At 39.4% G+C, this 16,084-nt stretch overlaps 1 protein-coding gene across 4 annotated transcripts in view; it reads right to left on the bottom strand.

Moving 5' to 3' along the window:
- Positions 1-16,084, bottom strand: part of grid2ipa (glutamate receptor, ionotropic, delta 2 (Grid2) interacting protein, a) — a 91,194-nt gene that overhangs the window by 62,087 nt on the left and 13,023 nt on the right. For 3 of the 4 annotated variants that reach the window (XM_034190491.1, XM_034190493.1, XM_034190492.1), the window contains exon 5: positions 1,343-1,618. In XM_034190491.1, coding sequence (XP_034046382.1) covers positions 1,343-1,618 — 276 coding nt within the window. Of the gene's footprint in view, positions 1-1,342; positions 1,619-13,256; positions 13,653-16,084 lie in introns of those variants that run through there. The other variant, XM_034190494.1, reaches the window with a different exon arrangement.

Genomic DNA, 16,084 nt, shown 5'->3' with positions numbered 1-16,084 from the left:
ATTACAGGTTGACATGTTGTACACTGGGTTTTGGAGGAATCATTTTAATATTTTAAAATGGTATATTCTTTTTTCACTGAATGAAAGTCTCTTACTTAGCAGTTACTCTAACGATTCTGATACTTTTTGTGCTGTGTGCAGCCATCTGGTGCTTCTTGACATGTTTGGGCTATTTAATGGAATACACTGAATCTGATTTTAATTCTGCTCATCCACAAACACTTTTAGTTGGAATTGTGGACCTTTCACAGCATTCCATATTCAGGACACTACTTTAAATTCCTGTTCAGATGATTCCACTTATATTGGCCCAAATATAAGACATGTACTCCTGTCCAAAAGTAAAAAAGTCAGGGTATGTCATGGTATGGGGTTGTGTCAGTGCCCTTGGCTAAGGCAATTTACATTTTTGTGATGGCAGCATCGATGTACACAACTACATAGAGATTTTAGAGCAACATATGCTGCGTTCAAGATGATATCTTCTTCAGGGCCGTTTATGCACTTTTCACCAAGACAATGCAAAACCACATTCTGCACATATAACAACAGCATGACTGTGCAAGAAGGTATGGGTACTGCCTGCAATCCTGACCTGTCCCCAACAGAAAATGTGGAGAATTTCTAAAACAAAACAAAAAAAATGTGATGACAACCCCGTACTGCTGCACACCTTAAAACACGTTTGCCTGTATCCTCAATGCCAAAACATCTTTTCAGTGTTGTGAGAAGGAATGGTAACAGTACAAAGTGGTAAATGCTTGAGGGCCCCAGATTTTTGTAGAATGTGTTGCAGGCCAGCTTGACTTCATACTGTCTGCAGTGATATAGAAGTCAAAGTAAATGTAACAATCACTGTAGGTTATTTGTATTTCCATATCATGTCATATTTTTCTGATTTGCAGTTGTACAATCAGGGCTGTCTTAAAACAATGCATTATATATGGCCGCATTTCCTCAGGAAGCTGTGTGACATCCTCATTATTTATCAAAGTATGGACAGGTGTCAAAATAGAGTTCTTCAGGTACATAATCATTTAAGTGTTTTTATAATAGAAAATCTCAGATTTTTATAATTGATGGAGAGAATAAAGAAGCTAAAGACCCACAGCATGAAGGATGTATTTTCTAACTGACATTAATTCAGTGCTTACACAGCAAATCTCAGTTCTTGTTGTCAGAGCAGTTACATAATCGATCTGACTTGAGGAAAGAGAAAATGTTATTTTAGGAAATTCATTTTCTTTGATGATTAAAAATAGCATGCACTATGGATTTGAGGAAAATGAAAATTGAAAAGTTGCATCCATCACTGGGTATGATTGCCGTGCTTCATACTGACCTGCAGCTGGTCGCTGTGCCGCCAGAGTGCCCGGCAATGAGTGAGGTGGTCTTGCGCATGCCATGAGCAGGAGGGACCACGCCTTCCTCAGCGTGGGTGCGAGGCACTGAGCTGGCACGGGTGGAGACCAAAAGGCGTTCCGGGTGATCTTCGCTCCGGCTGCGGCGAAGGTGGCTCCGGCTGGGGTCGCTGAAGCTACGCCCCTTCAGCCGGCTCATCAGGCTCTGGGAGACTACCTCATCAAAACGCTCCCGGTGTTTCTTGGGAATGAAGATCCTGGTGAACATGTGACAATTAGATGATCTGCTCAACAACCAGGGGGGAGAAACGGAGGTGGTTTTGTTCGCTACATTGATTTTGGCATCTCTTTCAGCGTTGCACCATAAAAACAACTATGTTGCTGAAAAACGCATCCAGAGGGGAATATCATATCTTAGAGATAGAGTCCTTTTATGTTAAATCCCCTAAAAATATAACATCCTCCACCCTGTTCTCTCCAAACACGCTGCATTCCGAATGCAACAAAAGCAGGCAGTTGTTCCCAAAGAAGGATGCACATCTTAGATGGTTCCAAAACAGTTCAAAGTCTCAGAGGAAACGGAGGCAGGTACAACCGAATGGACTCACATCACTCTGCGTGCGTGTGTGTGTGAGAGAGAGAAAGAGAGATCTGAAGCTAGATGAAACTAGCAAAGCAGCTGCAGGTAAAAGTGTTCAGCTGCAGCAGCAGCAGCCAAGAGGTAACGTAGGAAGGAGCGTGTGTCAGCGGCGCCAACTCTGAGAGAATATGCTCCACTTCCCTTTACAGTTTAATCTTCTCCCTGTGAGGATCAACTTACGGTATAAGTCTGTTCACTTCATAAAGGAAAAAAGACTAAATAAACAGTAGTGCCTCATAGATGTCAGTTTGTAATATTTAGCTGATTGCAGGAGATGATGTTGATGCAGCGTGATGATTTTTAGCGATGTTCTTGTGATCGCCTTGCCTCAAGGCTGAGTTGAGACTGAGTGCCCAGTGTTTGAGCCACTAAAGAAGGAGGCAAAGTCCCCATTACAATATTAAAATTTATATAGCTGTCAGTATCTAATGCCAAATTATTATGACCATTACAATGCGGTCAATCCTTGAGGCTACGTGAAGCCACGAGTCCTGAAAATCAGGCAGAATTGCACAGTCTCATCTCAGTATCCCAGAATTAATCTGACAGGACATCAAGGTCAGATCTTTTTGCAGACGTTTGGGGGCAATCTTGGAGGGTTTGCATATGCAGACAGAGCAAATCTATTGTGACAAGACCATGTAAGTGGCCAGACACTGCCCTGGCATCACCAATGATCACAAGATGAGGTGCAATCCAGCACCAAAGGTACCACAGTGCTGAGGAACCCAGGAATAGGGATGCCCACGTATCACCCGGCTGCAGCAGACAGAGGATGGGTTGGGTAGTTACCAATCAGCAAACCAGCACAGTTCTGTATGGTGATAGATGTGGTGACAAGTGACCCTACTGTGAGCTCCCAAACCTGGACTACCCTTTAGAGGAATGCACCCACTCCTGCACGTCATCTCCATGCATTCTACAAAGTGATCGTGAACACAAGCCTTTGCCTCTCGCTACCTGCCTCATTTAGTTTGAATCTCCTGAGTAACTCCATTGTGAAGGAAAGTAGGTGGATTGGATTTTCTGCTCCCGCTCTGATTGGATCCACTATCCCTGTTCAATCAGAGAACAAGCTACAGAGCTGCAGCGTTCTTTTCAAAGCTGTCACAGTCCCCAGTCTGTGTTAGAAGAAGATGATTAGATGATTGTCTGTGCATAGGTTTCATACGCATGTACAGCACAGACTGCAATGATAGCACACATCCAATTTTCAAATAATTCAAAGCTGAAGGAAGCATTTGTCTGAAGAGTTCCTGCACCACAGTCTTGTGGAAATCATGACTAAGATTCTTATTTCTATCATAGAAACAGCATTTGATTAAATACTGCAACTATAAATGCCAGTTTTTCTTTGATTTTTAACTGGCAGGATGACAATAGTTTGGTCGGTAGATGGCTTTACACTATTCCAATAAATAGTGGTAAAGAGATTAAGAGGAAAAAAATGTTTTAGTTCAAGCAAGAGTATGGTTTTTCTTCTGCAGTGTCACCTCATTCATCAGTTTGTGAAGGCATACTATATATGCATAAAGTTACATTCAAATTGTGCAAACACTATCTCAAATTGGAAAAACAAAGTAATAGTAGCTGTGGGCATGAAGACAGTAAAGGCTACAGCAACCTAACATTTCACCTCAATGACCTTGAACTACACCCAAATGATTGACCCTGGCTGACATTGGCAGGCCAGTTCATGAATCCACCTAAGTGTGTGCCATATTTGGTCCAAATTGAGTTGAAAATCAAATTCCTTGAACTTTGCTGAAATTAATTACTTAAAGGTACAGTGTGTAGCAGTGTTTATTAGCAAAAATGGAACACAGCATTCATAAAAGAGCCCAACGGATGTATCAGTCGGCCAAAAATATCAGCTGATTTGAGCCTTTTGGCATATCAGTATCTGCATTATTTCTGCATATATGCAAAATTTTATTTTAGTACCTGAACCAAGCAGAAAAAGCACTTTAGAAATTGTGCCATTGTGTAGTTTGTCCAGCACATGGCACTAAAACAGCATTATTTACAATGCTGTCAAGCATGGCTGGGACCCCAACCACCACTTGGTCACATTAGCTACAAGTGACAGAGGCAAAGTGAACAGCTGCCATTCATTTTCAATCAGCATGGGCATTTACTGTAGTAATAATAATAAACATGACAATAATGACCTCTGTTGTCATTGTACATACATACAATGTCATTTGTCCTTTGCATTTAGCAAATCCTATTTACAATTAGACACAGTGCAACTACTGCGTAGGAGCAGCGTGCAGCCACAGTCCAGTGACCCGGCCAGGACCATCTCCAGATGGCTTGGTCAGGGACAGAGAAAGTTGCAAATCCTAAATAAGCATGTTTTTTGTTTATGGGAGGAAGCCGGAGCACCTGGAGGAAACCCACAAGACATGGGGAGAACATACAGACTCCACACAGAAAGGCACCAGGTAGGAAAAGTTCACATGACCTTCTTGCTGTGAGACAACAGTGCCAACCACTAAGAGACAAGTGAAAAGAGGAAAGTGGCCACTATACTGCCAACTAGGAGGCCAACATAGATGAGAAGTCTATGTAAATGCTGAGTGATGACATGGCAACTACCAATGCGAGTGAAGTCAGCATGACGTATGTTGGTTGGATGTGTTATACATTTTGCAGTTATTTATAATAAAGTTCATGTTTAAACAGTGAAACATCAAGCTACAATTACATTTCTTTGTCAAAAGGATTTGACAATGAAATGTTAGGAATAACTGACATTTTTTTGTATATATCAGCAGCTATATCGGTATCATATATTTTTATTCCCTAATGAGGGTATCTTGCAGTGGTGAGCACAGCTCAGCTAAACCGATAACCGATAATTATTGAAGCTAATGTTTTTGCTAGCGGGTTAGCTTTTCAGATAACTTTTAAAACCACCAGCGGACCAATTACGTTCCGATAAATTTAGTTCCGATAACTTTCAGTCCGCTGACATTTTTTTTGCTGGTAAAGTGAGTAAAGTTTAACAATGAAGAATGTTTGTAAACCCTAAAATCAAACATTTTAGTCCGTCTGTTGTGTGTTTTTGGCTGTCGCTTGCTGATGATGTCATCATTAAGCGCAATGATTGGCATGATTGGCTGGTCAACGCAGAGAGCAATGTGGATAGTGTAGTTCAGGTTCACTTTGGACGTTACAGTGAGTGTTACCGTCTGCTCGACGCAGAAACAAAACAGACTAATTTTAACATTTTTTAAATTTTATTTCTTTGTGGCTGATGGCATAATTTAATCACCAAGACTCGGTGGGAGAGAGGAGATCTCACGGTGCAGCTGTGTTACAGAGGGACTTTTCTTATGCTGCGTTCACATCGGGCACGATCAGATGCTACAAATTTGCGGGGGTCGCGTGGACGCGCCACCATCGCCCGGTGTGTTGCTCTGCTTTTGCTGTGAAAATTTGCCCCTGTGTGTCATCAAATAGGAGGAGCTTTCATTCCGCTCACCGGCTCCGGTTATCAGTCAAGTTAACATGACGGACCTTGATCACACGGAGCGAGTTGTTGTGGAAAGCTGACAAACGTCATGAGACGTTCCCAATTCAGGGAGTATCATTATTTGCTGCAGGAGCTGCATCTGGATGACGGCTGCTTTCAGCGGTCCTTCCGCCTCTGCGGGACCCAGTTTGAGGACCTCCTGTTCCGTTCACGCACGCACATGTAAAGAATAAAAAAAATTAAAAAAAACCTCTGCTGCCTGCTGTGGGGCTGCTGCTCGCTCTTCCCCCAAAAACTCTGTCATAATTGTGTTTAGAAACCAGTCACCATTTGTTTTATTATACATCTGTGTGTCTGACTCCGTGGTATAACTCACAAACTCGTAGCTTAAAGCAGATAACCCGTAAGTTGGAGAGGAAATGGCGTCTCACTAATTTAGAAGATCTTCACTTAGCCTGGAAAAAGAGTCTGTTGCTCTATAAAAAAGCCCTCCGTAAAGCTAGGACATCTTTCTACTCATCACTAATTGAAGAAAATAAGAACAACCCCAGGTTTCTTTTCAGCACTGTAGCCAGGCTGACAAAGAGTCAGAGCTCTATTGAGCTGAATATTCCATTAACTTTAACTAGTAATGACTTCATGACTTTCTTTGCTAACAAAATTTTAACTATTAGAGAAAAAATTACTCATAACCATCCCAAAGACGTATCGTTATCTTTGGCTGCTTTCAGTGATGCCGGTATTTGGTTAGACTCTTTCTCTCCGATTGTTCTGTCTGAGTTATTTTCATTAGTTACTTCATCCAAACCATCAACATGTTTATTAGACCCCATTCCTACCAGGCTGCTCAAGGAAGCCCTACCATTATTTAATGCTTCGATCTTAAATATGATCAATCTATCTTTGTTAGTTGGCTATGTACCACAGGCTTTTAAGGTGGCAGTAATTAAACCATTACTTAAAAAGCCATCACTTGACCCAGCTATCTTAGCTAATTATAGGCCAATCTCCAACCTTTCCTTTTCTCTCAAAAATTCTTGAAAGGGTAGTTGTAAAACAGCTAACTGATCATCTGCAGAGGAATGGTCTATTTGAAGAGTTTCAGTCAGGTTTTAGAATTCATCATAGTACAGAAACAGCATTAGTGAAGGTTACAAATGATCTTCTTATGGCCTCGGACAGTGGACTCATCTCTGTGCTTGTTCTGTTAGACCTCAGTGCTGCTTTTGATACTGTTGACCATAAAATTTTATTACAGAGATTAGAGCATGCCATAGGTATTAAAGGCACTGCGCTGCGGTGGTTTGAATCATATTTGTCTAATAGATTACAATTTGTTCATGTAAATGGGGAATCTTCTTCACAGACTAAAGTTAATTATGGAGTTCCACAAGGTTCTGTGCTAGGACCAATTTTATTCACTTTATACATGCTTCCCTTAGGCAGTATTATTAGACGGTATTGCTTAAATTTTCATTGTTACGCAGATGATACCCAGCTTTATCTATCCATGAAGCCAGAGGACACACACCAATTAGCTAAACTGCAGGATTGTCTTACAGACATAAAGACATGGATGACCTCTAATTTCCTGCTTTTAAACTCAGATAAATCTGAAGTTATTGTACTTGGCCCCACAAATCTTAGAAACATGGTGTCTAACCAGATCCTTAATCTGGATGGCATTACCCTGACCTCTAGTAATACTGTGAGAAATCTTGGAGTCATTTTTGATCAGGATATGTCATTCAAAGCGCATATTAAACAAATATGTAGGACTGCTTTTTTGCATTTACGCAATATCTCTAAAATCAGAAAGGTCTTGTCTCAGAGTGATGCTGAAAAACTAATTCATGCATTTATTTCCTCTAGGCTGGACTATTGTAATTCATTATTATCAGGTTGTCCTAAAAGTTCCCTAAAAAGCCTTCAGTTAATTCAAAATGCTGCAGCTAGAGTACTGACGGGGACTAGAAGGAGAGAGCATATCTCACCCATATTGGCCTCTCTTCATTGGCTTCCTGTTAATTCTAGAATAGAATTTAAAATTCTTCTTCTTACTTATAAGGTTTTGAATAATCAGGTCCCATCTTATCTTAGGGACCTCGTAGTACCATATCACCCCAATAGAGCGCTTCGCTCTCAGACTGCAGGCTTACTTGTAGTTCCTAGGGTTTGTAAGAGTAGAATGGGAGGCAGAGCCTTCAGCTTTCAGGCTCCTCTCCTGTGGAACCAGCTCCCAATTCAGATCAGGGAGACAGACACCCTCTCTACTTTTAAGATTAGGCTTAAAACTTTCCTTTTTGCTAAAGCTTATAGTTAGGGCTGGATCAGGTGACCCTAAACCATCCCTTAGTTATGCTGCTATAGACGTAGACTGCTGGGGGGTTCCCATGATGCACTGTTTCTTTCTCTTTTTGCTCTGTATGCACCACTCTGCATTTAATCATTAGTGATCAATCTCTGCTCCCCTCCACAGCATGTCTTTTTCCTGGTTCTCTCCCTCAGCCCCAACCAGTCCCAGCAGAAGACTGCCCCTCCCTGAGCCTGGTTCTGCTGGAGGTTTCTTCCTGTTAAAAGGGAGTTTTTCCTTCCCACTGTAGCCAAGTGCTTGCTCACAGGGGGTCGTTTTGACCGTTGGGGTTTTACATAATTATTGTATGGCCTTGCCTTACAATATAAAGCGCCTTGGGGTAACTGTTTGTTGTGATTTGGCGCTATATAAAAAAATTGATTGATTGATTGATTGATTGATAGTTAATAAGTAAAATAATCTCCATGGACGATTCGCTCGCGCTCGCACGTAAGATAAAAAGAAAAAGAAACTCCAATCCCGCTGCTGCGGGGCTGCTGCTCGCTCCAAAAACTGTCATAATTGTGAAATAAAGGACAAAAGAGACATAAGTCCTGCTCACAGACTGCTACCAGATACAGGACATGTTCACATCTTCAGTCAAACTCCAGACATCTCCACGTCACTACATATTCGGTCTCTGATTGGTCATCACGGCGCGACAAGACGAAAAAGTTCAGATTTTTCAACTTGGGGAGGAGGGCAACGCGATGTGATGCGACGCAATATCATGCCACAAATGCGCCAATCGCTCAAAATCGCTTCACTCGCGTCACTTCATTCGCGTCCATCGCGTCGCGCTGCGTGACTTGGCACCAAAACGCGTCGTTCCATAGGGATTACATTGCAACCTGTCGCTGCTGTCGCTCACGTCCCGCCCGGTGTGAACGCAGCATAAGACACCATTTTGGATAATCAAGATGCTTTATGTGGATTATTTCTTCAGAATTTAATGAACCCCACTGAAACTAACAGGTAAAAATTTATATTTACATGTCTTTTACTATGTCAATCAATGTATAAATGGACGTATTTTGGTTGTTTAAGCCGCAGGGTTAAAAGCGGGTGCAAAAAGCAGCAGCTTTTAGTTCGTAAATGACGGTGCATATAATATATAACCGAGATAAACTGTGACTTCTAATACTGTTTTTTTCTGCTTTTGAAACATGATGACTGTGGCACTTAAAGTGAAACTGGTTTATCAGAAGCCGATAGTGTAATCTGATGTGGCCACGTCCGAATCAATGCTAAAACTAATCCGTTATCTGTAATAAAAATAAATTTATTAGCAGTTCTTCGGTTTAGCGTCATAAAAGATCATTTTTCAGTTATCGGATTAATGGTTATCGAAGCAAACTTTTTGGTTAGCTGTGTCCACAACTTGTATCTTCCCCTCCCCTCAAAAAAGAAAATTCCATATTGGTCAAGCTCTTCTGTGTTTAAATAATGAGCTGCAACACTAACTTTATGTGTTTTCATGAGCTTAGAAAGAGCTGTTCATATCTATACCATGGAGGCTGCCATGTTATACCAACATGCTGATACAGTAACCCAAAAGGGACATACTTACTCTGCCTTTTGCATTTTGCAGTGCAGCCAGAAGACTGAAGAAAAAATAAGAGTAATCAGTGGTTGCTCCGCTGAACACTGTCTACTTTTTGAAAATGCAGGCTAACAAGTTTCAGAACGCTCATTTTTGTGAAATGTAGGATCATACATATTGTTTATCACAAAAAAAAATTCAAGGGAGCATGAATCCCCATCAGCAAAGAAGCAGAACTGTGAAGGGAAGCGAAATACTGATTTGCGACGGCATCATGCAATCTGTAACCTCACCAGGAGGTGACGCTAAAACCTTCTCAATGTGATAGAAAACACCATTACCACAGAAAATATATTTCTGCACACGTTGACAAATTTTCTTTAAATGTGCTTAATTTCAAATCTCATACTACGTGAAGTGCAAAAACCCTGAGTCTGGATTACTGTTAATACTATCAGTTATCAAGTTGTTCAGCCTCAGGGTGTAGGGTTTTCTGAAGGGTGTAAAAAGCCATATTCATTGGTAAAACAACTTGATAACGATTTTATCATATAACTATAAATTATAAATGTTGTATGGTTTTCTGAAGGGTGTAAAAAGCCATATTCATTGGTGAACAACTTGATAACGATTTTATCATATACCTATAAATTATAAATGTTGTATGGTTTTCTGAATGGTGTAAAACGCCATATTCATTGGTGAACAACTTGATAACGATTTTATCATATACCTATAAATTATAAATGTTGTATGGTTTTCTGAATGGTGTAAAAAGCCATATTCATTGGTGAACAACTTGATAACGATTTTATCATATACCTATAAATTATAAATGTTGTATGGTTTTCTGAATGGTGTAAAACGCCATATTCATTGGTGAACAACTTGATAACGATTTTATCATATACCTATAAATTATAAATGTTGTATGGCTTTCTGAATGGTGTAAAAAGCCATATTCATTGGTGAACAACTTGATAACGATTTTATCATATACCTATAAATGATAAATGTTGTATGGTTTTCTGAATGGTGTAAAAAGCCATATTCATTGGTGAACAACTTGATAACGATTTTATCATATACCTATAAATTATAAATGTTGTATGGTTTTCTGAATAGTGTAAAAAGCCATATTCATTGGTGAACAACTTGATAACGATTTTATCATATACCTATAAATGATAAATGTTGTATGGTTTTCTGAAGGGTGTAAAAAGCCATATTCATTGGTAAAACAACTTGATAACGATTTTATCATATACCTATAAATGATAAATGTTGTATGGTTTTCTGAAGGGTGTAAAAAGCCGTATTCATTGGTGAACAACTTGATAACGATTTTATCATATACCTATAAATGATAAATGTTGTATGGTTTTCTGAAGGGTGTAAAAAGCCATATTCATTGGTGAACAACTTGATAACGATTTTATCATATACCTATAAATGATAAATGTTGTATGGTTTTCTGAAGGGTGTAAAAAGCCATATTCATTGGTAAAACAACTTGATAACGATTTTATCATATACCTATAAATTATAAATGTTGTATGGTTTTCTGAATAGTGTAAAAAGCCATATTCATTGGTGAACAACTTGATAACGATTTTATCATATACCTATAAATGATAAATGTTGTATGGTTTTCTGAATAGTGTAAAAAGCCATATTCATTGGTGAACAACTTGATAACGATTTTATCATATACCTATAAATGATAAATGTTGTATGGTTTTCTGAAGGGTGTAAAAAGCCATATTCATTGGTAAAACAACTTGATAACGATTTTATCATATACCTATAAATGATAAATGTTGTATGGTTTTCTGAAGGGTGTAAAAAGCCATATTCATTGGTGAACAACTTGATAACGATTTTATCATATACCTATAAATGATAAATGTTGTATGGTTTTCTGAAGGGTGTAAAAAGCCATATTCATTGGTAAAACAACTTGATAACGATTTTATCATATACCTATAAATGATAAATGTTGTATGGTTTTCTGAAGGGTGTAAAAAGCCGTATTCATTGGTGAACAACTTGATAACGATTTTATCATATACCTATAAATGATAAATGTTGTATGGTTTTCTGAAGGGTGTAAAAAGCCATATTCATTGGTGAACAACTTGATAACGATTTTATCATATACCTATAAATGATAAATGTTGTATGGTTTTCTGAAGGGTGTAAAAAGCCATATTCATTGGTAAAACAACTTGATAACGATTTTATCATATACCTATAAATTATAAATGTTGTATGGTTTTCTGAATAGTGTAAAAAGCCATATTCATTGGTGAACAACTTGATAACGATTTTATCATATACCTATAAATGATAAATGTTGTATGGTTTTCTGAATAGTGTAAAAAGCCATATTCATTGGTGAACAACTTGATAACGATTTTATCATATACCTATAAATGATAAATGTTGTATGGTTTTCTGAAGGGTGTAAAAAGCCATATTCATTGGTAAAACAACTTGATAACGATTTTATCATATACCTATAAATGATAAATGTTGTATGGTTTTCTGAAGGGTGTAAAAAGCCATATTCATTGGTGAACAACTTGATAACGATTTTATCATATACCTATAAATGATAAATGTTGTATGGTTTTCTGAAGGGTGTAAAAAGCCATATTCATTGGTAAAACAACTTGATAACGATTTTATCATATACCTATAAATGATAAATGTTGTATGGTTTTCTGAATAGTGTAAAAAGCCATATTCATTGGTGAACAACTTGATAACGATTTTATCATATACAGTGGTCCCTCGTTTATCACAGGAGTTACGTTCTAAAAATAACCCGCGATAGGCGAAATCCGTGAAGTAGTCAGCATTATTTTTTACAATTATTATAGATGTTTTAAGGCTGTAAAACCCCTAACTACACACTTTATACACTTTTCTCAAACAGGCATTAACATTTTCTCAATTTTCTCTCCAGTGAAATCAATCTAACATGTTAGAAAAAGTTTCAGAGAGCGAGAAAGAGAAAGTGGAGAAGTGGAGCTCTTTCTAGGTCAGGGTCACATAACTATTGGGAACGCAGTCAGGTAGTCCGTGTGGACAGCAAAATGTAGGCCACAAAACATTTCCATAAAATACAAATACGTCAACACCAATGCTCAGACAAACAGGAAAACTACACAGAACAAGGCCATTTATTGTATAATAACAGTCACAGGATCAGACTCTATCTCAAACTATCAATTTCTTTTCTTTTCGTTCATATTGAGAATTTCTGACATCTTGTCATCACTGTGCGAACATGTTCTGATCAAAGCAAGTGTTTCTCTCCTAATTTGACTCTCTGCTAAAATAACCAAGCACAAACTTCATAAGTCGCTCTGCAAAGTTGGATGTAGGATTTGGGATGCCCTCAATTATAAGGAGGGCAAGAGATGCCTATAATTAGAGAGGAAGGAGGAGTGGATCAAGGACGCGGCACTCAGAGGACTGAATGACAATCGTAATCAGCTGAGTAACTCATTGCTAAGAACCGTGATTATCAGACTCACTCACAATCAGCAACATGGAGTCAGGCTCTTAATCTGCAAAAACAAAGCACAGAAATAGTACAGTTCAATCACACGGCGCCATTAAAGCTGTACAAATGAATTCCAACAGTGAGCATCAGGAGTTGGTGAGAAAAGTCAGGCTGAGATTGTTCACTCAGTTTTCGAAAGTTACCATTTTTACAGATGAACAGAGAAGGAAAAACAATCAACTGCAGCCCCAACACACCAAATCACACCAAACAAACAAACAAAAACAAATTTTAATACTGCACAGCAATACATCAGCACAAACGCTACAAAGTAATATGATCAAAAAGACAAGAGTCATCATACCGAAAGGGTCTGGAGAGGCTTCTATCCCGTCCCATGGCTCTTCAGGACTTTAACGAAGTGCCTGAGCTCAGTTAAGCAGCGAAAACGCCTCCCATCTCCATTGACGGGTCCCCATCTAGTCAGAACGAACACCTCTCCCGGACAAAGAGGAATGAAGAGAAAGATGAGAAACAAGAAGGTGTCCTGGTTGTGAAAAGTACCAGCTGTAGCCTCGGAAATCAGCCAGATGAAAGAGAGAGAACCAGAGAGAGGGAGGGCATAAATGACAAGAATGGTTGTGGTTTGCATCCCTCCACACCTCCGGAACATCAACAACCAGCATCACCCCGTGTGCTCCTCACACATTTCCATCCCTAGGTGTCACGGCGACAGTTACAGGATAATCCTCATCAAGTCATCTGGCATTTGACAGGAAACATAATGAGTGACAAATCCTCTGGTCCCTAAGTGGAGGAGGAAAGAAACAATGAGAAGAAGAGAGGAGTAGGTGAGGAGGGAGAGAGGAGAGGCCCTGTGGAATTACACAGGCAGGTCAGCACAATGACTGTCTGCAAGAACAAAAGGATCCGGGTTGCATTAACACATTGTAAAGTAACAGAACACAAGAAGGGAATAACTTAATTAAGATATAAAGAAAAGTGCAAAGAAAACAAGAAATGTTCTCCTCTGTCATTTCTGAAGAATGCAGAGTCACAGTTCCACTGCACAATCAGTGAAAATAATAAAATATACGCAATGCTAAAATACTATATGAGCCAGCCTTATGAGCATTGTCTTCTTTATAATTTTCAGTTGTTTAATTCATATCCCAGTGCAAAGTGTGTGTAAATATATATATATATATATTATACATTTGTTATTTACATTAGTTATTAAGATGCTGTTGTCTTACACACAGTTTGTACTTGTTCAATAAAGTCCCTCTATCAATCAATCAATAATAAACAATATTTTATTTACATTTTAACAGCATCTGCAGGAGGACGTGCGTGTGCACATGAACTTTTGACAAGCGCAGAAGTTAGCTTAACGGAAGATAGCGTGCATGCTGACGTCCACGAAATGTCTTGTAAATCACTCCAGATATGTTATCAGGTTACCAAAACTGTTTTTTTCAGTTTTAGAAAAAGTTTTTCTCACTAGCTTTTACATAATATATGACAAAGAGGTTATAGTTACACACAAACAAAATAGAGATTGCAGCTAGTTAGACCAGCCACTGACGTCACAGTGCTGTCCTACTGTGATTGGCTGTCACCCTCGCCCCTCAAAAAAAAAACAAAAAAAAAACAGAACAGAACAGAATGAGACTTTTTAACCTCTTTAAATACCTTTTTAAATAATTTGAAGACTCTGGCAGTAATAGCACTGGACTTATGCTGAGCACAGACAGACGGACGGACGGACGGACGGACGGACAGACGGATACAAAGTCTTTGCAATACCCGATGGCCATATTTGATGGCCTGCACAGTTACTTTCAATTACTCACAGGACTAAAGGAGACAGTAAGTGCTTCAGGACTGACTTTAACAAGAAAAAAAAAAAAACTTTAGCATAACTTTAAAATGTGATCTAACCAACCACTTTCATAGTTGTTTAAAATTCGACACAGACGAGTGCGTCAGAACCCTGAGAGGGAATTTATTAAAAGAAGTAGGCTGGTTAAAAATAGATTGGATCCAGTGGGAGGGCACAGCACATAGAAGAGGGGACAGAAGCACACCGAGCAGAGTGTGACCAAGCTTCTCATGAAAAAGGAAAAAAAGAAATACTTATACTCTGCTGAACACGCCTCAGAGTCATGTGACCGCTAGCCATCAGGTAGATGCGCTGAAGAGTGTGTGTGTGTGTGTGTGTGTGTGTGTGTGTGTGTGTGTGTGTGTGTGTGTGTGTGTGTGTGTGTGTGTGTGTGTGTGTGTGTGTGTGTGTGTGTGTGTGTGTGTGTGTGTGTGTGTGTGTGTGTGTGTCACTGGACGTGAGTGACTGATAGATTCAGACAGAGACAGGAGACAGTGGAAGAAGAAGCAACGATGCTTTGATTCTCCACATCAGAAACCACACGAGCCCACGACAATGGAAGCCTTCACACACGACTATTTCCCTCCAGAATCACAAACAAATCACTGACAGCAGCAGCTTCTAAACACTATAATTAAATTTTTTGTAACGGCTGGATTTACATGTGTACACAAGCAGCAAAAAGGCAAACGCAGAGTCAATTCCAGTCAGCGTGCATGCACTGGTCCCCCACCTCGCCACATCCACAACATCCCCGAAACCACCCTGGATCCTGTATGGCAACCAGGCAGACAACAGGTCCATCCCCACATCTCTAAAATAACCATCCATTTGTTGCAGCCAAGTGAAATGTGGGCATCTCCTTGGTCTTCTCCAGTTTCTGGGGTACACAGAGAAACATGCCACATAGCCAAAGTGTCAAAGCTGACACTAACTCACAATGCAAATAGTACTCCTTATAGACGCTGAAAAGAAACTGATAAACAAGCTCATTTTAAGCTACACAGAAGTTCAACCACACCTGCTCCTAATTTCCATCATGCATTTGATGATTAGATTATTCTTTGTAAAGGTGTTGTCACACTATAAGAGACTGAGTGAATGGATTAGTATTGAATTGAAATAATTTGTCGAGGGGGGGGGGGGGGGGGCAAAAATCGCTTCATCCGTCAGTCTCTAGTGGATTTGGGGTTCTGATGGATTGATAAGTATGGGATATGTAACCGATGAAACAGACAATGAATGTGTCGTGACTTGACCAACGGACGGGAACAGATGACGATCTGATAATACCAACATCTACTGGA

The sequence above is a fragment of the Thalassophryne amazonica genome, chromosome 16 (genome assembly GCF_902500255.1).
Source record: "Thalassophryne amazonica chromosome 16, fThaAma1.1, whole genome shotgun sequence".
Lineage (NCBI taxonomy): Eukaryota > Metazoa > Chordata > Actinopteri > Batrachoidiformes > Batrachoididae > Thalassophryne > Thalassophryne amazonica.
Note: the sequence above shows the minus strand (reverse complement) of the source record. Positions and strands in the feature narration are given on the sequence as shown.